The following is a 25,844-nucleotide window of genomic DNA, read 5'->3' as shown; positions in this document are numbered from 1 at the left end:
TGACCGGGACTGACACACACTGCAGCAGATTCACTGTGTGAACGGGACACGTCCACACTGCAACAGATTCAGTGTGAGAGAGAACGGGACTGACCCACACTGCAACAGCTTCACTGTGTGAACGTGGACGTCCCACACTGAAACAGATTCACGGTGGGAACGGGACTGACCAACACTGCAACAGATTCACCGTGTGAACGGGACAGACCCACACTGCAACAGATTCAGTGTGTGTGAGAACCGGACTGACCCACACTGCAGCAGGTTCACGGTGTGTGTGTATGGGACTGACCCACACTGCAACATATTTACTGTCTGTCTGAACGAGATTCACCTGCACTGCAACAAGATTCAGTATGTGAACGGGACTGACCCACACTGCAACAGATACAGTGTGTGAACGGCACTAACCCACACGGCAACAGATACAGTGTGACCGGGACTGACACACACTGCAACAGATTCACTGTGTCAACAGGTCCGACCAACACTGCAACAGATTCACTGTGTGAACGGGACAGACCCACACTGTAACAGATTCGCTGTGTGTGTGAACGGGACTGACCCACACTGCAACAGATTCATTGTGTGTGTGAATGGAACTGAGCCACACTGCAACGGATTCACTGTGAACTGGACTGACCCACACTGCAACAGATTCAGTGTGAACGGGACTGACACATACTGCAACAGATACAGTGTGACCGGGACTGACACACACTGCAACAGATTCACTGTGTGAACGGGACTGACCCACACTGCAACAAATTCACTGTGTGAACGGGACTGACCCACACTGCAACAGATTCACTGTGTGAACGGGACTGACCCACACTGCAACAGTTTCACTGTGTTTGTGAACTGGACTGACCCACACTGCAACAGATTCACTGCGTGAACGGGACTGACCCACACTGCAACAGATTCACTGTGTGAACAGGTCTGACCCACACTGCAACCGATTCACAATGTGTGAGAATGGGACTGACCCACACTGCAACAGATTCAGTGTGACCGGGACTGACACACACTGCAGCAGATTCACTGTGTGAACAGGACAGATCCACACTGCAGCAGATTCACTGTGTGAACAGGACAGATCCACACTGCAACAGATTCAGTGTGTGAGAGAACGGGACAGACCCACACTGTAACAGATTCACTGTGGGAACGGGACTGACCAACACTGCAACAGATTCACTGTGTGAACGGGACAGACCCACACTGCAACAGATTCACGGTGTGTGTGAACGAGATTCACCTGCACTGCAACAAGATTCACTGTGTGAACGGAACTAACCCACACTGCAACAGATTCAGTGTGACCGGGACTGACACACACTGCAGCAGATTCACTGTGTGAACGGGACAGATCCACACTGCAACAGATTCAGTGTGTGAGAGAACGGGACTGACCCACACTGCAACAGATTCACTGTGGGAACGGGACTGACCAACACTGCAACAGATTCACTGTGTGAACAGGACTGACCCACACTGCAACATATTTACTGTCTGTGTGAACGAGATTCACCTGCACTGCAACAAGATTCACTGTGTGAACGGAACTAACCCACACTGCAACAGATTCAGTGTGACCGGGACTGACACACACTGCAACTGATTCACTGTGTGAATGGGACAGACCCACACTGTAACAGATTCACTGTGTGTGTGAATGGAACTGAGCCACACTGCAACAGATTCACTTTGTGAATTGGACTGACCCACACTGCAACAGCTTCACTGTGTGAACGGGACAGACCCACACTGAACAGATTCACTGTGTATGTGAACGGGACTGACCCACACTGCAACAGATACACTGTGTGAACAGGTCTGACCCACACTGCAACCGATTCGCAATGTGTGAGAACGGGACTGAACCACACTGCAGCAGATTCACTGTGTGAACGGGACAGATCCACACTGCAACAGATTCAGTGTGTGTGAACGGGACTGACCCACACTGCAACAGCTTCACTGTGTGAACGTGGATGTCCCACACTGCAATAGATTCACAATGTGAACGGGACTGACCAACACTGCAACAGATTCACTGTGTGAACGTGGATGACCCACACTGCAACAGATTCACTGCGTGAACGGGACTGACCCACACTGAAAGAGCTTCACTGTGTATGTGAACGGGACTGACCCACACATGCAACAGCTTCACTGTCTCTGTGAACGGGACTGACCCACACTGCAACAGCTTCACTGTGTGAACGGGACAGACCCACACTGAACAGATTCACTGCGTATGTGAAAGGGACTGACCCACACTGCAAGATTTACTGTCTGTGTGAACGAGATTCACCTGCACTGCAACAGATTCACTATGTGTGTGAATGGGACAGACCCAGACTGCAACAGATTCACTGTGTCAACAGGTCTGATCCACACTGCAACCGATTCACAATGTGCGAGAACGGGACTGACCCACACTGCAACAGATTCACTGTGTGTGTGAACGGGACTGACCCACACTGCAACAGATTCACTGCGTGAACGTGGATGACCCATACTGCAACAAATTCACTGTGTGAACGGGACTGACACACACTGCAGAAGATTCACTGTGTGAACTGGACTGACCCAAGCTGCAACAGATTCACTGTGGGAACAGGACTGACCCACACTGCAACAGCTTCACTGTGTGAACGGGACTGACACACACTGCAACAGATCCACTGCGTGAACGGGATTGACCCACACTGCAACAGCTTCACTGTGTATGTGAACGGGACTGAGCCCACACTGCAACAGCTTCACTGTGTATGTGAACGGGACTGAGCCCACACTGCAACAGCTTCACTGTGTATGTGAACGGGACTGATCCACACTGCAACAGATTCACTGTGTTAACGGGACTGACCCACACTGTAACAGGTTCACGGTGTGTGTGTGTATGGGACTGACCCACACTGCAACAGATTTATTGTCTGTGCGAATGCGACAGACCCACACTGCAACAGGTTCACGGTATGGGACTGACCCACACTGCAACAGATTCACTGTGTGAACGGGACTGACCCACACTGCAACAGATTCACTGTGTGAACAGGTCTGACCCACACTGCAACAGATTCACTATGTTTGAGAACGGGACTGACCCACACTGCAACAGCTTCACTGTGTGAACGTGGATGACCCACACTGCAACAGATTCACAGTCAGAACGTGGACGTCCCACACGGCAACAGATTCACTGTGGGAACGGGACTGACCAACACTGCAACAGATTCACCGTGTGAACGGGACAGACCCACACTGCAACAGATTCAGTGTGTGTGAGAACCGGACTGACCCACACTGCAGCAGGTTCACGGTGTGCGTGCATGGGACTGACCCACACTGCAACATATTTACTGTCTGTCTGAACGGGATTCACCTGCACTGCAACAAGATTCAGTATGTGAACGGGACTGACCCACACTGCAACAGATTCACTGTGTGAACGGCACTAACCCACACTGCAACAGATACAGTGTGACCGGGACAGACCCACACTGCAACAGATTCACTGTGTCAACAGGTCTGACCAACACTGCAACAGATTCACTGTGTGAACGGGACAGACCCACACTGTAACAGATTCGCTGTGTGTGTGAACGGGACTGACCCACACTGCAACAGATTCATTGTGTGTGTGAACGGAACTGAGCCACACTGCAACAGATTCACTGTGAACTGGACTGACCCACACTGCAACAGATTCCCTGCGTGAACGGAACTGACCCACACTGCAACAGATTCACTGTGTGACAGGGACTGACCCACACTGCAACAGATTCACAGTGTGAACGGGACTGACCCACACTGCAACAGATTCACAGTGTGAACGGGACTGACACACACTGCAACAGATTCACTGTGTGAATAGGTCTGACCCACATTGCACCCGATTCACTACGTGTGTGAACGGGACTGACCCACACTGCAACAGATTCACTGCGTGAACGGGACTGACCCACACTGCAAGAGCTTCACTGTGTATGTGAACGGGACTGACCCATACTGCAACAGTTTCACTGTGTTTGTGAACTGGACTGACCCACACTGCAACAGATTCACTGTGTGAACGGGACTGACCCACACTGCAACAGATTCACTGTGTGAACAGGTCTGACCCACACTGCAATAGATTCACTATGTTTGAGAACGGAACTGACCCACATTGCAACAGATTCACTGTGTGAACATGACTGACCCACACTGCAACAGATTCATTGTGTGAACGGGACTGACCCACACTGCAACAGATTCACTGTGTGACCGGGACTGACCCACACTGCAACAGATTCACTGTGTGTGAACGGGACTGACCCACACTGCAACAGATTCACTGCGTGAACAGGACTGACCTATGTGGTAGTATGACTAGAGTACTACGGTACCTGGGATTGTGAGCTACTATTGGTGGAGAAGGCTCGCTGCTTACTGGCCCAAGTGTTGCTTTCTCATTGGTCAAGACGTAAGGTATCTCCGCCCAATGAGGCGGGGTATAAGAACCCGTGTTTCCCATCGTTCTTTCTCTACTCAAGCTGCTGGGGAAGCATCTTGTAGATTAAAGCCTTCAATTCGGACTACTCCTTTGTTTCAGTGTTTATTGATCGGGCATCAATTTAATCTACAAGTTTTAAAGGATGGAGCTCCGCATCAAGCTGGAGTGTCTACGCCTCAGCCCCCATGCAGCTAATGCAGCATCCACATTCAAGCACTGGCTGGCTTGTTTTAGCAGCTACCTTAGTATGGCGGAAAACGTACCGGCGAGGGAGCAGAAGCTACACATCCTCCACGTGTGCGTCGGCACCGCCATCTACACGCTCATCGAGGACGCGACCGACTACAACGCAGCCATTTAACTGCTCAAAGGACACTTCATCCGGCCGGTAAATCAAGTTTACGCTCGGCACTTACTGGCTACGAGGCAGCAGATCCCTGGTGAGTTGTTGGACGATTTTTACCATGCACTCCTCATCCTGGGGAGGAACTGCGGCTGCCCACAAGTGTCTGCTAATGAGCACTCTGAACTCCTCATCCGACACGCTTTCGTTGCGGGCATGCAGTCCCCACAGATCCGCCAGAGACTATTAGAAAGTGAAACCTTGAGCCTCACGGAGGCACGGGTCCTCGCTAACTCTCTAGATGTCGCAAACAGAAATGCCAGCTCATACGCCCCCGACCGCATGACGGCCCCCATGGCAGCATGGAATTCAGCCTCCCTCTCCCCCAGGGACTCGGACTCACCCAAGGCCTGCGCCACAAGACGCCCCGAAAAACCCTCTGGGCCCCGGTTATTTTTGTGGCCAGGCGAAACACCTCCGCCAGTGTTGCCCAGCCCGATCGGCATCGCGCAAGGGCTGCGGGAAGAAAGGCCACCTTTTGTCCATCTGCCAGGCCAAGGCGGTCGCTGTGGTCCCGGGCAGCGATATCACATGGGCATGTTTGTGGAGATAAATTGGGAAGTACTAAAATGGCTATACATGATGTAGATGTGGGAAATGCTGTTCCAATTAAACAACATCCATTTGGACGTAACCCTTTAAAATTGGCACAGGTTAACAAAGAGATTGAGAGTATGCTTAAAAAAAATGGCATAATTGAAGTGGGTTGCAGCCAATGGAGCTCACCTATAGTGATGGTCCCAAAACTGGACGGTACCCAACAGTTGTGTGTGGACTATAGAAAGGTTAATGCAGTTACAAGAATGGACTCTTATCCTATCCCACATTGGGGGATTGCATTGACAAGGTGGGACAATCCGTTTTTATTTCCAAACTGGAGTTACTTAAAGGTTACTGGCAGGTACCTTTATCCGAAAGGGCGAAGGAGATTTTAGCTTTTGTGACTCCAGATGGTATATACCAATTCAAAGTTATGCCATTTGGCATGAAAAACACTCCAGCCACATTTCAACGGTTAACTAACAAAATTGTTTCAGGATTACCCAATTGTGCAGTATACATCGACGATCTGGTAATTCTTAGCCAGATATGGAAAGAACATTTAAAGCGTCTGATGGAGTTATTCAATCGACTTCAGCAGATGAAAAATGAAACCATCTTGAAGTTGATGGGTTTTTTTTTCTTGGTGGGAGGCGTCATGTGAGAATACTTTTAAGAAATGGATGTTTATCAAATAACTGCAGTGATATCAGTGTGTGGGTGGAGCTGAGCTGTAACTGCTTTTACTTTAGCTTTGAACAAAAACTGGTGTGTGTCTGTGTGTTTTGGTTTCGTTTTTCAGATTGAAGAGCTGCAGTGAAAGCCAGCAGATGTGCATGGATATCTCTACAAGCTAAAGTGTTTATTTGGGTGATTTCAAAGTTATACCTGTTTCTGTAGAGAATTTAAATCAGCTGCCTTTCTGTAAAAAGGGTATTTTGGTGTTATAGATGTTGATAGGAAAGTTATGAAGGGTTACCTATAGAATATTGTTTCTGTGGGGATTATTGGTGTTGATAGCTGTTAAGGTGTTTACTGTGTGTTTATGAAGTGTTAACTAGATTCATAAATAAACATGGTTTTGTTTTAAAAGTACTTTAGACCTCCGTTGCATCACACCTGTAGAGTGGGCCTTTGTGCTCCCCATAACCAAAATCTATTAAAGGCTGTGGGTCAGGTGAACTCCATGATACACTTTGGTGTTCTCTAAACCCTGGCCCATAACAATATACACGCTCTAGGGAGAGGGTCCGTACCTCCTGATATACACATCCCAGGGAGAGGGTCTGTCCCTCCCGATACGAAAAAAATGAAAATCGCTTATTGTCACAAGTAGGCCTCAAATGAAGTTACTGTGAAAAGCCCCTAGTCGCCACATTCCGGCGCCTGTTCGGGGAGGCTGGGTCCAGGAATTGAACCATGCTGCTGGCCTGCCTTGGTCTGCTTTGAAAGCCAGCTCTTTAGCTGTGTGTTAATCCAGCCCCAGATATACACACCCCAGGCAGAAGGGCCTTACCTCCTTATATACACACCCCAGGGACAGAGTCTGCACCTCCTGATACACAACCACTCTCCTCCGAGAGAGGATTTGTACCCTCCCCCAATATACACAACCCGGGGATAGTATTTGACCCCCCCACCAAATATTTGCCCACAGGGGAGAGGGTATGTACTTCCTGGTATCAACCCCCCCCCCCCCCCCCCCCCCCGGCAGTGAGAGGGTATGTACCTCCTGATATTTCCCTCCCCCGCAGTGAGAGTGTATGTACCACCTGATCCCCCCCCCCCCACCCCCCCCCCGGTCTTTCTCCTCCCAATGTAGAAACCCTGCCAAATGTCAAATCACATCCGTTACATTTCCTGCTGTGAGCTCCCCCAAAGAGCATAACCATACTCACCCATTGAACAGAGAGACAGGAAGAGTAAACTCCTCAGTGAGGTGTTTTCCATGTTCCCAGCACACCGTCAGGCTTCACAGCTGAACAAGACAAAGACACCATGAGTCAGTTTGTGACCAGTGCTGGAAGTTGGCACACACAGTACCCACCCAGAGACAGACAGACACACTCACATTGAGTAGCTCCCTGACAGCAGGGCTCGGCCATTCAGCCTTCGAGCTGGATCCTCCTTTCAATAAGTTCAGGGCAGACCTGATGTGGCCTTAACTCCACTTTGCTGCCTGCCCCCAATCACCTTTGCCTTACTTGTTGATCAGGAATCTGTCTAATGGGCCTGGAGTACATTCAGTGAGCAATGCTCCACCATTCACTGGGGTTCCAAACACTAACAGCTCTCAGAGTAGAAATTCCATTCCGCTGGTACCACCCTGTCAAACCCCCTCAAATCTTATATATTTCAGTATCATCTCAAACTCCTCCTAAACTCCAATGAGTATACGCTGAACCTGATTGACCTTTCCTCACAAGATAACCAAGCAATTGGCTGACTGAACCTTATCTGAATTGCTTCCAATGAAGATATATCACCAAATCTGAACACAGTACTCCAGGTGTGGTCTCTCCAATGCCCTGTACAGATGCAGCAAGACATCCCTACTTTTATATATTTGGATACCGGACCAGACCCCAATTCATATTCAGATACCGGAATCTAATTTATGTTAGGATATGGGACCAGATCCTAATTTGTTAGGATAGCGGACCCCAATTTGTTAGGATAGATTTAGATTTGTCATGTGTACCTAGATACAGTGAAAAACATTGTTCTGCATACAGTCCAGGCAGATCGTTCCATATATGAAAAACATAGGACATACGATAAATAAATAATGTAAATACATAGACATAGCCAGCAAGTGAAGGATACAAAATATAGTGCTACAACTGTAAAGATGATGCGTAGAGAGACCAGTTCAGTCCATAAAGGTCATTCCGGAGACTGGTAACAGCAAGGAAGTAGCTGTTTTGAATCTGTTAGTGTATGTTCTCTGGCTTTTGTATTTTCTGCCCGGTGGAAGAGATTGGAAGAGTGAATAACCCGGGTGGGAGGGGTCTTTGATTATGCTGCCCGCTTTCCCAAGACAGCGCGAGGTGCAGACAGAGTCAATGGATGGGAGGCGGGTTCACATAATGGACTGGGCTGTGTTCATGACTCTCTGCAGTTTCTTATGGTCTTGGGCCGAGCAGTTGCCATACCAGGCTGATGCAGCCAGATAGGATGCTTTTTGGTATATTTTTTAAAATTGTACAACGTGTACAATTGTACAAAAGTGTCAATGTGGACATGCAAATTTCTTTAGTTTTGTGAGCAAGTCTAGGCGCTGTTGTGCTTTCTTGGTCATCACGTTGACATGGGTGGACCTGGACAGATTTTTGGTGGTGCGCACACCTAGGGACTTGAAGCTGTCAACCATCTCCACCTCAGATCCATTGATGTAGACAGGGGCGTGTACAGCACTTCGCTTCTGAAGTCAATGAGCAGCTCTTTAGTTTAGCTGGCATTGAGGGAGAGATTGTCGTCGCACCATGCCACTCGGTTCTCTACCTCCCGCCAGTATTCTGACCCATTGTTGTCCGAGGTCCGACTCACTATTGTCGTGTCATCAGCAAACTTAGATGGAGTAGGAGCCGAATTTTGCCACACAGTCGTGTGTATCGGGAGTATAGCAGGAGGCTAAGTATGCAACCTTTCGGGGCCCTGGTATTGAGGACTATCATGGAGGATATGTCGTTGTTTGTCCTTGCTGATTGTGGTCTTATGGTCAGGAAGTTGAGGATACAGTTGCAGAGAAAGGAGCCAAGTCCTAGGTTTTGGAGTTTGGATATGACCTTGGGTGAGATTATGGTGTTGAAGGTGGAACTGTAGTCAATGAGTAGGAGTCCTTCTGGTCGAGATACTCCAGGGATGAGTCCAGGGCCAGGAAGATAGCACCTGCTGTGGGGCGGTTGTGGCAGTATGCGAATTGCAATGGTCAAGGCATTCTGGAAGCATGAAGTTGATGTGTCTCATGACTAACCTCTTGAAGCACTTAGAACATAGAATGATACAGCGCAGTACAGGCCCTTCGGCCCTCGATGTTGCACCAACATGGAAAAAAACTAAAGGCCATCTAACCTACACTATGCCCTTATCATCCATATGCTTATCCAATAAACTTTTAAATGCCCTCAATGTTGGCGAGTTCACTACTGTTGCAGGTAGGGCATTCCACGGCCTCACCACTCTTTGCGTAAAAAATCCACCTCTGACCTCTGTCCTATATCTATTACCCCTCAATTTAAGGCTATGTCGCCTCGTGCTAGCCACCTCCATCCGCGGGAGAAGGCTCTCGCTGTCCACCCTATCTAACCCTCTGATCATTTTGTATGCCTCTATTAAGTCACCTCTTAACCTTCTTCTCTATAACGAAAACAACCTCAAGCCCATCAGCCTTTCCTCATAAGATTTTCCCTCCATACCAGGCAACATCCTGGTAAATCTCCTCTGCACCCGTTCCAAAGCTTCCACGTCCTTCCTATAATGAGGCGACCAGAACTGTACGCAATACTCCAAATGCGGCCGTACTAGAGTTTTGTACAACTGCAACATGGCCTCATGGCTCCGGAACTCAATCCCTCTACCAATAAAGGCCAACACACCATAGGCCTCTTCACAACCCTATCAACCTGGGTGGCAACTTTCAGGGATCTATGTACATGGACACCGAGATCCCTCTGCTCATCCACACTACCAAGAATTTTACCATTAGCCAAATATTCTGCATTCCTGTTATTCTTTCCAAAGTGAATCACCTCACACTTCTCCACATTAAACTCCATTTGCCACCTCTCAGCCCAGCTCTGCAGCTTATCTATGTCCCTCTGTAACCTGCAACATCCTTCCGCACTGTCTACAACTCCACCGACTTTAGTGTTGTCTGCAAATTTACTCACCCATCCTTCTGCGCTCTCCTCTAGGTCATTTATAAAAATGACAAACAGCAACGGCCCCAGAACAGATCCTTGTGGTACGCCACTCGTAACTGAACTCCATTCTGAACATTTCCCATCAACTACCACTCTCTGTCTTCTTTCAACTAGCCAATTTCTGATCCACATCTCTAAATCACCCTCAATCCCCAGCCTCCGTATTTTCTGCAATAGCCGACCGTGGGGAACCTTATCAAACGCTTTACTGAAATCCATATACACATCAACTGCTCTACCCTCGTCTACCTGTTCAGTCACCTTCTCAAAGAACTCGATAAGGTTTGTGAGGCATGACCTACCCTTCACAAAACTATGCTGACTATCCCTAATCATATTATTCCTATCTAGATGATTATAAATCGTATCTTTTATAATCCTCTCCAAGACTTTACCCACCACAGACGTTAGGCTCACCGGCCTATAGTTACCGGGGTTATCTCTACTCCCCTTCTTGAACAAAGGGACCACATTTGCTATCCTCCAGTCCTCTGGCACTATTCCTGTAGCCAATGATGACCTAAAAAAAAAAGCCAAAGGCTCAGCAATCTCTTCCCTGGCTTCCCAGAGAATCCTAGGATAAATCCCATCAGGCCCCGGGATCTTATCTATTTTCACCTTGTCCAGAATTGCCAACACTTCTTCCCTACGCACCTCAATGCCATCTATTCTAATAGCCTGGGTCTCAGCATTCTCCTCCACAATATTATCTTTTTCTTGAGTGAATACTGACGAAAAGTATTCATTTAGTATCTCGCTTATCTCCTCAGCCTCCACACACAACTTCCCACCACTGTCCTTGACTGGCCCTACTCTTACCCTAGTATTCTTTTATTCCTGACATACCTATAGAAAGCTTTTGGGTTTTCCTTGATCCTACCTGCCAAAGACTTCTCATGTCCCCTCCTTGCTCGTCTCAGCTCTCTCTTTAGATCCTTCCTCGCTTCCTTGTAACTATCAAGCTCCCCAACTGAAACTTCACGCCTCATCTTCACATAGGCCTCCTTCTTCCTCTTAACAAGAGATTCCACTTCTTTGGTAAACCACGGTTCCCTCGCTCGACCCCTTCCTCCCTGCCTGACTGGTACGTACTTATCAAGAACATGCAATAGCTGTTCCTTGAACAAGCTCCACATATCCAGTGTGCCCAACCCTTGCAGCCTACTTCTCCAACCTACACATCCTAAGTCATGTCTAATGGCATCATAATTGCCCTTCCCCCAGCTATAACTCTTGCCCTGCGGGGTATACTTATCCCTTTCCATCACTAACGTAAAGGTCACCGAATTGTGGTCACTGTTTCCAAAGTGCTCACCTACCTCCAGATCTAACACCTGGCCTGGTTCATTACCCAAAACCAAAGTGGCCTCGCCTCTTGTTGGCCTATCAACATATTGTGTCAGGAAACCCTCCTGCACACATTGTACAAAGAACGACCCATCTAATGTACTCGAACTATATATTTTCCAGTCAATATTTGGAAAGTTCAAGTCTCCCATAACAACTACCCTGTTACTTTCGCTCTTTTCCAGAATCATCTTCGCCATCCTTTCCTCTACATCCGTAGAACTATTAGGTGGCCTATAGAAAACTCCCAACAGGGTGAGCTCTCCTTTCCTGTTTCTAACCTCAGCCCATACTACCTCGGAAGAAGAGTCCTTATCTAGCATCCTTTCCGCCACCGTAATACTGTCCTTGACTAGCAGCGCCACACCTCCCCCTCTTTTGCCCCCTTCTCTGAGCTGACTAAAACACCTAAACCCCGGAACCTGCAACAACCATTCCTGTCCCTGCTCTATCCATGTCTCTGAAATGGCCACAACATCGAAGTCCCAGGTACCAACCCATGCTGCCAGTTCCCCTACCTTATTTCGTATACTCCTGGCATTGAAGTAGACACACTTCAAACCACCTACCTGAACACTGGCACCCTCCTGCGAAGTCAAATCTGTGCTCCTGACCTCTATACTCTCAATCTCCCGTACCCCAAAACTACAATCCAGGTTCCCATCACTTAATAATGATAGATTTTAGGGCCACCGGACGATAGTCATTGAGGAACGTTGCCTGGTTCTTCTTTAGCATTGGTATGATGGTGGTCTTCTTGAAGCAGGTGGGAACTTGGAGAGGAGTAGGGAGAGGTTGAAGATACCTGCGAGAACACAGAAACTGGTCCTTGCAGGATCGGAGTGCATTACCGGGACTCTATCAGGACCTTGACACACTTACTGATGAAGTCTGTGGGTTAATTTTCAAAAAGGCCAACCTAACTTCCTATTTCTTTGAAAATGTATTTTATTCCAAATTTATATTAAGGGTTACAAAACATAAACAAGCCAGGGAGCAAACTCCCCAACACACAATTATTCAGTTTGTACAAATTTTTCCGCTTTTTCACTCGCCGCCCCCCATCTTCCCCCTCGATGAACAATTCCTCAAATATGGCCACGTACATCCCCCACATGACCGCCAAACTAACTTCTGAGGCTGTGACGGTAGATATGGGTGTGTCCGAGGTTGTTGGGGCAGTTGACAATGGTTTGTTGGCTTCCTGATTGAAACAAGCATAGAATGCATTGAATTCAGCGGGGAGGTGTGCTCTGTTGCCGAGGTACTACTCGGCTTTGTTTTGTAACCCGTTACATTGTTTAAACCATGCCACAACCGAGACACCATGCTGTTAGTCTGGGACTCTAGCTTAGTTTAGTATAGTCTCTTGGTGTCCCTGATGGCTTTGCGAGGTTGTACCTAGACTTCTTGTATAGGTCAGGGTCACCTGTCTTGAACGCCTCAGATCTGGACTTCAGTAGGGTGTAGATCTCCTGGTTAAACTGTGGTTTCTGGTTGGGGAACGCAAGCACTACCTTCTTTGGCAAATAATCTTTGACACACTTACTGATGAAGTCTGTGACGGTGGTGGTATACTTGTCCAGGTTGGCCATTGAGTTCTTGTATATGGATCAGTTCACTGACTCCAAGCAGTTGCATAGGAGCTCTTCTGTTGCCTCGAACCAGCATTGCATGACCGCTTATGTTTCTGCTTGTATGCCTTGAGAAGGAGCACTGTCTTGTGATTCGATTTTCCAAAATGCAGTTGGGGAATTGATCGGTAGGCGCCTTTGATGTTTATGTAGAAGTGGTCAAGGATGTTAGGGTCCCTGGTAAGGCAGATGTGTTGGTGGCATTTTGGCAGTACATTCTTGAGGATACCAGACCAGACCTCAATTTATTGGATTGGATTTGTTTATTGTCATGTGCACCGAGGTATAATGAAAAGTATTTTTCTGCAAACAGATCATTTAATACAAGAAGAAAATAAAATAAAAAGAAAATACATAATAGGGCAATACAAGGTACGCAATGTAAACATATAGACACTGGCATTGGGTGAAGCATATAGGAGTGTAGTATTAATCAGGTCAGTTTAAGAGGGTTGTTTCGGAGACCGGTAACAGTGTGGAAGAAGCTGTTTTTGAATCTGTTCATGCATGTTCTCTTTTGTATCTCGTGCCCAAGGGAAGAAGTTGGAAGAGTGAGCAAGCCGGGTGGGAGGGGTCTTTGATTATGCTGCCCGCTTTTCCCAGGCAGGGAGGTGTAGACAGAGTCAATGGAAGGGAGGCAGGTTTGTGTGATGGACTGGGCTGTGTTTAGGTTAGGATATCAGATCCTAACTTGTGTTAGGATACCAGACCAGACCCCAATTTATGTTCAAGATACCAGATCCCAATTTATGTTAGGATACCAGACCCCAGCTTATGTTAGGATACTAGACCCCAATTTATTATAGGATACCAGACCAGGTCTCAATTTATGTTTGAATACCAGACCAGATCCCATATTAAGAAGTCTTACAACATCAGGTTAAAGTCCAACATGCTTGTTTCAAACACTAGCTTTCAGAGCACTGCTCCTTCCTCAGGTGAATGAAGAGGTTTGTTCCAGAAACATCTAAATAGACAAATTCAAAGATGCCAGATAATGCTTAGAATGCGAGCATTAGCAGGTGGTTAAGTCGTTACAGATCCAGAGACAGGGGTAACCCCAGGTTAAAGAGGTGTGAATTGTCTCAAGCTAGGACAGTTGGTAGGGGATGAATGTAATGCAACATGAATCCCAGGTCCTGGTTCAGGCCGCACTCATGTGTGCGGAACTTGGCTATAAGTTTCTGCGTTGCCGCACGTCCTGAAGGCCGCCTTGGAGAACACTTACCCGGAGATCAGAGGCTGAATGCCCTTGACTGCTGAAGTGTTCACTGACTGGAAGGGACCATTCCTGCCTGGTCATTGTCGCGCAATGTCCGTTCATTCGCTGTCGCAGCGTCTGCATGGTCTCGCCAATGTACCACGCTTCGGGACATCCTTTCCTGCAGCGTACGAGGTAGACAACGTTGGCCAAGTCGCACGACTATGTACCGTGTACCTGGTGGGTGGTGCTCTCACGTGTAATGGTGGTATCCATGTCGATGATCTGGGAGGTCTTGCAGAGATTGCCATGGCAGGGTTGTGTGGTGTCGTGGTCACTGTTCTGAAGGCTGGGTAGTTTGCTGGAAACAATGGTTTGAGGTTGTGCGGTTGTTTGAAGGCAAGTAGTGGGGGTGTGGGGATGACCTTGGCAAGATGTTCATCGTCATCGATGATGTGTTGAAGGCTGCGAAGACGATGTCGTAGTTTCTCCGCTCCGGGAAAGTACTGGATGACGAAGGGTACTCTGTCGGTTGTGTCCCGTGTTTGTCTTCTGACAAACCCCCCCCCCCCCCCCCCGAACAGAGACGGCACAGCGGAGCACGGGCCTGTGAACCGGCCTGACCGCCCCCCCAGGAACCACCACGAGGCAGGCAGCAAAGGGGGACTCCCGGCTGGAGAAGCCTTTCTCTCTCCTCTTTCCTCCCCCCCCGGGCCCACTCAGACGAGCTAATCGGTAAACAAAGCGGCGGAATGGAAGCCTCGCAGCAACTAAAAGAACTGGGCAGCCAGGAGCTTCTACCCCCTGGGCCAGAGGGGAACTGGAAGGCAGCCATTGCCAAGGCGCTGAGGGAACACCAGCAAGAAAGCAAGACAGGGATCAAAGCAGACATGGAGGCCGCAGTACAGACAGCAATGGCCAAGGCCCTGGCGGAGGTGCAGCTCACCCTGGGCAGAGCAGAGAAGAAACTGGAAGCCCAGGAGGAGAAGGTGGAAACCCAAAAGGTGACCATGAAGGAGCTGGACATGAGCGGCCCTGGAGAAGGAGGTGGCGAGACTGGGCACAACGCAGGGGAGCCTGAAGGGCAGGGTGGACAACCAGGAAAACCGCTCAAGAAGACAAAATATCAGGAGAGTGGGCCTAGAGGGGATCAAGGGTAGAAACCCCACGGCCTACGTGGCCGAGATGCTGGGCAACTTAGTGGGGAGGGAAATTTTTCCCAACCCGCCAGAAATGGACAGAGCGCACTGATCACTGCGTCCGAAACCCAGGGCGGGGGAACACCTGAGGGCAGTTATAGCCAAACTGCACCGGTACAAAGACAGGGAAACAATCCTGCGCAAGGCCAGGCAAAACAGAACCAGCAGATGGAAAGGGCACCTCATTAGTGTACACAAAGACATTGGGGCGGACCTCGCCAGGTGACGGGCCGAATTCAATAGAGCAAAAGCAGCCCTTCACAGGAACAAGGTGCGATTTGGTATGCTGTACCCAGCGAAACTCTGGGTCACACACCAAGATAGAGAGTATTTCTTCACATCCCCCGCTGACACAAACAAATTTATCGAAGAACATGGGCTGGAAAACCAGCAACGAGGGTAGAAACACGGTGCCCGTGCCGACAGGGGGGGGGAGCAATGCCAACATGGCAAGCGCGCCCTGAACAAAAAGCAAACCACTACCCAACGAACCAACATAGGGGGGAAACCAGGCCCCAGCACAAGGATATGAGAGTAGCGGAGCAGGGTGAGCAAACAGGGGGAGCGCAGGATAGGGCATGTGGCGCTAACAATTATACTCAAAGACGAGAGACAAGTACAATAGAGGCTTTATTACTGTGTGATGCTATTCCTCCGGCTGCAACTGTAGACTAGGGCCATCATGGGAAAGCGCCAGAGCCTTTGCCGCCGCGAGGTCGTGGGTGGCCCCTTCTACCAGTCGTTGCCGGATGGGGTCCGATGCAATGCCTGTAACAAAAGCATCGCGCATGAGTAAGTCAGAGTGTTCCGTAGCTGTGAGGGCCCGGCAGTCGCAGTCTCGTACCAGAGGTATAAGGGCCCTCCAGAAGTCCTCAATCGACTCACCCGGCTGCTGCACGCGAGTAGAGAGCAAACAGGGTGTTTGTCGACTGTGCATAGTTCTCTTTGAGCAGTTCCATAGCTGTGGTGCAGTCAGTCGCATCTCGAATTAGCGGAAAGACACTGAAGGTAAGTCTGGAGTACAGGAGTTGCTTTTTCTGAGCCTCCGTTGGGGGAGGGTCCGCTAAAGAGATGTAGGCCTCGAAGACTGCAAGCCAGTGAACAAAGACTTTCCTGGCGTGAGGCGACTGCGGATCCAGCTGCAGACGGTCAGGCTTGATTCTGATGTCCATGGTGAACAGAAAATCACACAGCAATAAATTGTGGCGCTAACAATTATACTCAAAGACAAGAGACAAGTACAATAGAGGCTTTATTGCTGTGTTATGCTATTCCTCCGGCTGCAACTGTAGACTAGGGTCTGAGTGACTCAAACGCATATTTATACACAAGCTCCCTGTGGGCGGAGCTAGCCGACAGGGGCATACCAGAGTAACCCGTATTACAGGTACAGCCATACATCCCCCTACTGCAAGTACGCATATCTACAGTGGTTATCACCACAGGGCGGGGGAAGAGTGGGTGAAAAAACGCAGAGGCTGGGCAGGGGAAAAGCAAGACAGTAACTCCCGGGGGGGGGGGGGGGGGGGGGGGGGGTGTCGCCGCACTAGCAAGAAAGCTAGTACCGGGGACATGCAAAAAAAGCAAAGCCGCAGCGCGTCCCCAACAGAGGGGACAGCGGCAGGCAGAGGGTGGGTGGGACCACTCAACAGGAGCGGGAGGGCGAATGGGGACAGGAGCAGAGAAAAGTGGGAGAAAAGAGGGACATACGGGAGAGGGGAAGGAAAAGGAGGGACTGGGGGTGGGGGGAGGGGCACAGGGGGATGGAACCCCTGGGGGTTCACCCACCCAGGGGAGAAGGAGTTTTCCTTCTTCTCCCCAGTGCACAACGTATACACCAGAATTGACTTCTTTGTGGTGGGAAAACGGTGCTTCCAGGAATAAACAAAGTGGAATACTCCGCTCCACAATACATGGACGTGAGGCTGGAAACGGGCAGGGCCCAATGCCCCACATGGAGGTTGGACGTCACCCTACTAGCTGACAAGGCCTTCGCGGACCATAGCAAAATACACCGAGAACAATCAGAATGGGGAGGTATCGCCCTCCACGTTCTGGGAAGCACTAAAGGCCATACCAAGAGGGGAAATCATCACTTTCAAAGCCCAAAGAGATAGGGAGGAAAAGGCGGCTAGGCAGCAGCTGGTTGACTCCATACTGGAGGTAGACCGTAAATACGCCGAGGCCCTAATCGTAGAAGCTCCTGGAGGAGAGGAAAGTGTTGCAAAGGAACTTCGATCTGCTCTCCACCAGGAAAGCAGTGCTTCAACTCCACCAAGCACGTGGAACCCTATACGAGCACGGAGACAAGGCCAGCCGCCTGCTGGCGCACCAGCTGAGAAAGCAGGGAGCCACCAGAGAAATTGCGCAAATCTGGGATACTAAAGACGCATTACAAACAGAGCCAGAAAAGATCAACAAGGCATTTAGGGCCTTCTACCAAGGACTGTATACCTCAGAGCTCCCAGCAGGGGATGCCGGGATGAAATGGTTCCTTGATGGACTGGACATGCCAGTTGTGGGGGAGGGCAGAAAACAGGGCCTGGAAGCACCACTAGTACTGGAACAGATCATGGACAGCATAAGCTCTATGCAGGTGGGATAGGCACCGGGACTGGACGGATTCCCAGCGGACTTTTACAAAATGTTTGCAACAGCACTGGCCCCGCACCTGCAGGAGATGTTCACAGACTCGCTGGCCAAGGGCACACTGCCACTCACGCTAGCACAGGCCTCAATCTCGCTGATGCCTAAGATAAAGACCCAACGGAATGTGGGTCATACAGACCCATCTCACTGCTGAACGCAGATGCCAAAATACTGGCCAAGATTCTAACCAAAAGGCTGGAAGACTGCGTGCCAGAAGTGGTCGCAGAAGACCAGACGGGCTTCGTCAAAGGTAGACAGCTTACCTCCAACATCAGCCGCCTGCTGAACGCGATAATGACCCCCTCTGAGGTGATCGTCTCCCTAGACGCAGAGAAGGCCTTTGACAGAGTCGAATGGAAATACTTCAAGAGGTACTGGAGCGGTTCAGGCTTGGAACAGGATTCACCTCCTGGGTAAAACTCCTATACAACATGGCGAGCGCAAGGACAAATGACACCAACTCCTGATACTTCCAGCTGCACAGGGGCACCAGACAAGGATGCCCACTGTCCCCGCTGCTGTTCGCCCTGGCGATCGAGCCACTAGCAATTGCGCTCAGAGTGGCAAAAAGCTGGTGGGGGATCCGAAGGGGCGGCAGAGAGCACAGTCTCACTCTATGCAGATTACCTGCTCCACTACATCTCTGACCCACAAAGCAGCATGGACGGAATCATCGCGCTCCTGAAAGAAAGAGTTTGGCACCTTCTCGGGCTACAAACTCAACATGAGCAAAAGCGAATCTTCCCGGTACACCCACAAGTAGGTGGGGCAGCACGAACGGGACTGCCGTTTAAACAAGCCCAACACAAATTCCACTACCTGGGGATCCAAATAGCCCACGACTGGAAAGGGATCCATAAATGGAACCTCACCAGTCTGACAGAGGAAGTAAAAAAAGGACCTGCAAAGATGGAACACACTCCCACTCTCCCTTGCGGGAAGAGTTCAGACAATCAAAGTGAACATTCTGCCCAGGTACCTCTTCCTGTTCAGAGACATCCCGATCTACATCCCTCCAGCAGCCCGGTGGTGATAGCCACCCTCCAGTCCTAGAACCAGCCAAGGCAGCAAATTGGCCTGACCAAAATGTCAGACAAAGCTCCCATCTGTAACAACCATAGGTTCACACCAGCACTGACTAACGCCACCTTCAAAAGGTGGAGACAGGACGAGGGGACAGACAGTCAGGGACCTAAACACCGACGGCAAGGTTGCAACACTGGACGAACTGACGGAGAAATTCCAGCTGGCCAGGGGGACGAGCTAAGATACCTGCAGCTCAGAAACTTCCTACGAAAGGAGACAAGGACTTACCCACAACCGCCACGACAGACATTACTGGAAGAGTTATTGGACGCAAGCATATTAGAGAGGAAACTGTAGCGACATGTACGACCGACTGGTGGAAGGGGCCGACACCGTACTGGACACAAGAAGGAAATGGGAGGAGGACCTGGGGATCAAGATAGGGTGGAGACTCTGGCGCGAAGCACTGCATAGGGTCAACTCCACCTCCGCCTGCGCAAGGCTCAGCCTGACGCAACTAAAAGTGGTACACAGAGCCTACTTAACAAGAACCCATATGAGTAGGTTCTTCCCAGAGATGGAGAACAGATGTGAACGGGGCAAAGGAGGCCCGGCCAACCACGCCCACATGTTCTGGTCCTGCCCCAGACTTGTGGAGTACTGGACTGCCTTCATCGAGGCAATGTCCAAAGTGGTGTGGGTGAGAGTGGAGCCATGCCCGAAAGTGGCGGTCTTCGGGGTTTCAGGCCATCCAGAACCAGTTTTGGGGAGGAGGGCAGACACCCTTGCCTTTGCCTCCCTGATCGCCCGAGATTGAATCCTGTTCGGCTGGCGGTCAGCAGCACCACCTAAAGCTGCAGACTGGCTGTCCGACCTCTCGGAATCCCTCCAAATGGAGAAAATTAAATTCGCCATCCAAGGGTCACAGCCGACGGGAGCCATTCACCCGATTGCTCTGGGACTTGTTTGTGGCCAACAAACAAGAAGAATAGCCAGGTAGCCAGGAACCAGGGAAAAGCAGTCAAAGCATGAGAGGGGGAGATAGAACGGGAGAGGAGTGGGGGGAAACAACTCATTCTGAGAGTAAGGAAAGGCAAACCACGGGGGGGGGGGGGCGGGGGGAGAGACAGGTAACAGTAGAGAACCAGGGAAAGGAGGGGGGGGGAAGAGACAGGGAACAGTAGAGAACCAGGGAAATGGGGGGGGGGGGGGGAGGAGGAGGAGGAGGAGGAGGAGGAGGAAACGTTAACCAACCTGACATCTGCTGGAACAGAGAAAAAGGAGAACACAGGCAGAGGATGGGAGGGCTGTATGAGGCGGCAGCACGCACAAGAAGGCAACGGCGGCGAAATCCAACCGGGAGAAGCAAGGGGCAACACTGGCACCAGACCCACTCGAGGATTGCCCTCCGGACGTGCCTCGCCGGCATGAACGGATGCCTACTTACATATATATAGATATATCATATCCTGTGTAATCATATCCAAAGATGTGCGGGTTAGGTGGATTGGCCAGGCTAAATTGCCCTTAGTGTCCTAAAAAATAAGGTTAATGGGGGTTGTTGGGTTACTGGTATAGGTATACGTGGGCTTGAGTAGGGTGATCATTGCTCGGCACAACATCGAGGGCTGAAGGGCCTGTTCTGTGCTGTACTGTTCTAATTCTAATTCTAAATAACGCCAAAATATACTCTGTGCAAAAAATCCAATGAAAAACATTTTTTTTTTAAATGTTGGTCACCAAGTGCTGCCTCTTAACAAACCCTGTCTGGTCTTCCCCTATTACCCCTGGGATGCAGTCCTCGATCCTTGTGGCCAGGATCTTCGCCAGTAGTTTGGCATCCAGGTTGAACAGTGAGATCGGCCTATACAATCCACAATTTTCCAGATCCTTATCCCATTTTAAGATGAGGGAGATCGCGCCTGTGACAATGTTGGGTGAGCATTCCTAACTCCTTTGCCTCATTAAAGGCCCTTACTAGCAGCGGTCCCAGAACCTCCAAAAACTTCTTATAGAATTCCACCGGGTACCATCAGGTCCCGGGGCCTTACCCGCTTGCATCGCCTCCATCCACTCTACCACTTCAAAAAGCCAAATTGGGGCACCCAGGCCCTTCACCAGCTCCTCATCAACCTTCGGGAACTCCAATCCTCCCTGAAACCTCCTCATCCCCTCTTCCCCAGTTGGTGGTTCCGAATTCTACAATTTGCTATAAAACTCCTTAATCACTCTATTCACCCCCGTCAGGTCCAAGACCATGTTCCCTCCTGTGTCCTTCACTTTTCCAATTTCTCTCACCGCCTCCTGCTTCCTCAACTGGTGCTCTAACATCCTGCTTGCTTTCTCGCCATACTCGTATACCACTCCTCTCACCCTTCACAACTGCCCAAGTGCCTTACCCGTGGTTAACAGCCCAAACTCTATTTGCAGCCTCTGGCATTCCTTTAATAGCCCTCTGCATATCTCCTGTACACCTGCAGTGTTTCCTCCAGTAGCCTTTCTATCTCCACCCGCTCCGCCTTCACCCCGTGTACCTGAATCAAAATAAATTCCCCCTGATCACTGCTTTCAGTGCCTCCCAAACCGTGCCTGCCAATACCTTCCGTGTCATTAACATACCCCCGGGTGGCCTTCCTTACCCGCTCATACACCTCTTCCTCCTCTAACAGTCCCACATCCAACCTCCATTGCGGACGCTGCCCCCCCCCCCCCCCCCCCGCCGCCCGCCCTTGCTCACTCAAACACACCCAGTGCGGGATATGGTCCAACACCACTATTGCCTATTATTCAACATCCAACAGCCCTGCCAACAACATCTTATCCATCACGAAAAAAAACTATTCGGGAGTGCACCTTGGGCACATGGGAGTAAAACAAAAATTATTTCGCCCTTGGCCTCCCAAATCTCCACGGATCCACCCTCCCCATGTGCTCCATGAATCTTCGAAGCTCCTTAGCTGGAGCCGACACATTCCCCGACCGGTCCAATCTCGGATCCAGGACCGTATTAAAGTCCCCCCCACCATAATCAACCGATGAGAGTCCAGATCCGGAATCTTCCCCAGCACCCGCGTCATAAATTCCACATCGTCCCAGTTTGGGGCATAGATGTTGACTAACAACACTGGCATCCTGTCCAATTTCCCACTTACCATAACAGCCCCCTACAGCCACCACTATTTTTCCCACCTCGAATGCCTGTTTACCTCCCCCCACAGCTGCCACTATTTTTCCCACCTTGAATGCCTGTTTACCTCCCCCTAGAGGCGGCACTATTTTTCCCACCTCGAAAGCCTGTTTATTAACCAAAATCGCCACCTCTTTCATTTTAAAATACAACCCTGAATGAAACACTTGCCCTACCCATCTCTTCCTGACCCTAATCTGGTCCCCCACTTTCAGGTGCGTCTCTTGCAGCATGGCCACATCTGCCTTTAGTTGCTTCAAGTGCGCGAACACACGGGCCCTTTTAACTGGCCCATTTAGTCGTTGCACGTTCCACGTGACCAGCCTGGTCGTGGGGCACCCTGCCCATGCACCCCCCCCCCCCCCCCCCCCGGATCAACCATAGTCCCTCTAGCGCCAGCTTCCAGCCCGTGTCTCACACCTCACCAGGCCGCCCTTGGGCACCCACCATCATTAATCTTCCTCCTCTTACATTTTAAATACCCATCTCCTGTCAGCAGGTTCCCACCCCCTCAAGATTCCGCAGTAACAGCACCTGTCCCCATCCTCCCAATGACGTTCCAGTCACCCCCCATTGCGGTTCCATGAACTAGCCCGCCCGCCCATGGGGCCTAGCATCCTACTGATTCCCCCCTCTCGAACATTAGTGCAAACAAACCAAAAACAACCCCTCTCCAAACCCAAACAAAGAGATCAACCCCATTACTTAACAAAGGACAAACAAAACTAATGCCGAAAAAGAAAGAAAATGGCCCCAAACGGTAAGATCATAACAGCATCCCCACCAAAGTGCACGGTCCACCGTCTCCTCCTGCCAGTCCATTGTCTCTGACAAATTCTACCACCTCCTCCACTGATCCAAAGCCCAATTCCCGGCCTTCGTACGTCACCCACAGATGTGCCGGGCACAGTAGCCCTAACGTCACCCCCTTCTTGTGGAGGGTAGCCTTGACCCTGTTGAAGCTCGCTCTCGTCTTGGCCAACTCTGCACCCAGGTCCTAGTACACTCCGATTTCATTGCCCTCCCAAGTACAGTGCCTCGCCTGCCTGGCCACCTCACAATTTGCTCCTTGTCCAGGAACCGATGCCGCCGCACCACCATCGCCCTCGGCGGCTCATTCCCCTGGGGCTCTCTCATTCGGGCCTTGTGCGCTCAATCCACCTCCAACGGCCGTGAAAATGCACCCTCTCCGAGCAGCTTCTCCAACATGCTCCCCACATGCATGCAGCATCGGCTCCTTCATGTCCCTTCAGCAGACCCACGATCCTTATATTCTGCCTGCGTGACCGGTTCTCCAGGTCCTCAGCCTTCTCCTGTAGCCGCTTCTGCTGATCGCAGATTAGCCCCATCTCCGCTGCCATCAAGACAAACTGTTCCTTGTGTTCCCCGCCACCTCCTCCATCTTCTGGATCGCCTGGGCCGCCAGCTTGTTTCCACGCGGTCGATCACCGCCCTGATCGAATCCATCGGCTGGGCCAGGTCCTCGAGACTCTCCTTCCGTCGCTGGGTGAACTTCTCATTTAAGAAGCTCACCAGCTGGTCCGTCAATCACTGAGCCTGCAGGGCCGCTCCCTGCCCCTCCACCATCTCCATGTGCGTTGCAGGCACCGCACCAGCTTCAACTAACGGATTCCCTCTTTTTTTAACCGGTTCTGGCCCTCAGCTCCATACTTAATCTCTTCCTGTGACTCTCCTGCACCTGTATTCCACCTCACATCCAACCGTTAACCGGGGAAAAGGACTTTAGGATACCGGACCATATTCCAACTTATAAAAATAATAATCCTTGTCACAAGTAGGCTCACATTAACACTGCAATGAATCTGCAATGAACCCTAATCCCCAAATCTCTCAATCCCTATACGCTGCCACCACCTAAGCCCCTGTCCAGCACCCCCAGAGCAAACCGGTGGTTATCACAGATCGGTGACCATACCGACGCCCCCTCCAGCCTCATGCGCTGCCTCCCTTGCCCCCACACTCTCAGCGTTGCCACTATCACTGGGCTTGTGGAGTACCGAACCGGTGAGAACGGCAGAGGTGCCGTTAACAAAGCCTTCAGACTCATGCCCTTGCAAGATGCTGCCTCCACTCACTCCCAAACTGACCCCTCCCCACTACCCATTTGCTAACCATCAATATTATTAGCTTCCCAGTAGTAATTAATACATTTCGTAAGGGCCAAGCCCCCCTCTCCGTGCCCCTGTTCAAGAAGGACCTTCTTTACCCTCGTGGCTCTCCCAGCCCATATAAAACCTGAGATCGCCGCATTCATCTTCCTAAAATATGCCTTGGGGATGAAGATTGGAAGACACTGAAACACGAACAGCAATCTTGGGAGGACTATCATTTTCACTTTCCGTACCATCCCTGCCAGTGACAGCGGGAGCAAGTCCCACCTGCGGAAGTCCCCTTTCATTTGTTCAATCACCCTGCCAAAATTTAGTTTATGAAGCTGACCCCAGTCCCTTGCCACTTGAATCCCCGGTACCAAAAACTCCCTCCCACCACTTTGAATGGCATCTCCCTCAGTCTCCTCTCCTGCCCCCGAGCATGGTTCGCAAAAACCTCACTCTTGCCGATATTCAGTTTGTAACCCGAGAACCGACCAAATTCCTCCAGTATCCCCATAATTCCTGCAATTCCCCCCAAAGGGTCTGTTATATAAAGGAGCAAATCATGCGCATAGAGCGAGACCCTATGTTCCACCCCCGCCTCTCAGTATCCCATGCCAAATGTTCTCAGCGCCATTGCCAAAGGCTCTATGGCAAACAGTAGGAGGGAGAGGGGACAACTCGGTCACGTCCCCGGCACAGACTAAAATATTCTGATCGAACCCGGTTTGAACATAAGAACGTGAGAATTAGGAGGAGTAGGCCATCTGGCCCCTGGAGCCTGCTCCGCCATTCAATTAAATCATGGCTGATCTTTTGTGGACTCAGCTCCACTTTCCGGCCTGAACACCATAACCCTTAATCCCTTTATTCATCAAAAAACTATCTTTATCTTAAAAACATTTAATGAAGGAGCCTCAACTGCTTCACTGGGCAAGGAATTCCATAGATTCACAACCCTTTGGGTGAAGAAGTTCCTCCTAAACTCAGTCCTAAATCTACTTCCCCTTATTTTGAGGCTATGCCCCCTAGTTCTGCTTTCACCCACCAGTGGAAACAACCTTCCCGCATCTATCCTATCTATTCCCTTCATAATTTTATATGTTTCTATT

General features: G+C 50.2%; 1 protein-coding gene across 2 annotated transcripts in view; it reads right to left on the bottom strand.

Annotated features, from left to right (window-relative positions):
* The window catches only part of LOC119971586 (CD59 glycoprotein-like), an 85,888-nt gene that overhangs the window by 23,342 nt on the left and 36,702 nt on the right, over positions 1–25,844 (bottom strand). For both annotated transcript variants that reach the window (XM_038807356.1, XM_038807355.1), the window contains exon 2: positions 7,349–7,428. In XM_038807356.1, coding sequence (XP_038663284.1) covers positions 7,349–7,400 — 52 coding nt within the window. In that variant the 5' untranslated portion in view covers positions 7,401–7,428. The remainder of the gene's footprint in view (positions 1–7,348; positions 7,429–25,844) is intronic.

This window comes from Scyliorhinus canicula, chromosome 9 (genome assembly GCF_902713615.1).
Source record: "Scyliorhinus canicula chromosome 9, sScyCan1.1, whole genome shotgun sequence".
Classification (NCBI taxonomy): Eukaryota; Metazoa; Chordata; class Chondrichthyes; order Carcharhiniformes; family Scyliorhinidae; genus Scyliorhinus; species Scyliorhinus canicula.
The sequence above is the reverse complement of the archived record's forward strand: the minus strand, read 5'-3'. Positions and strand labels throughout refer to the sequence as shown.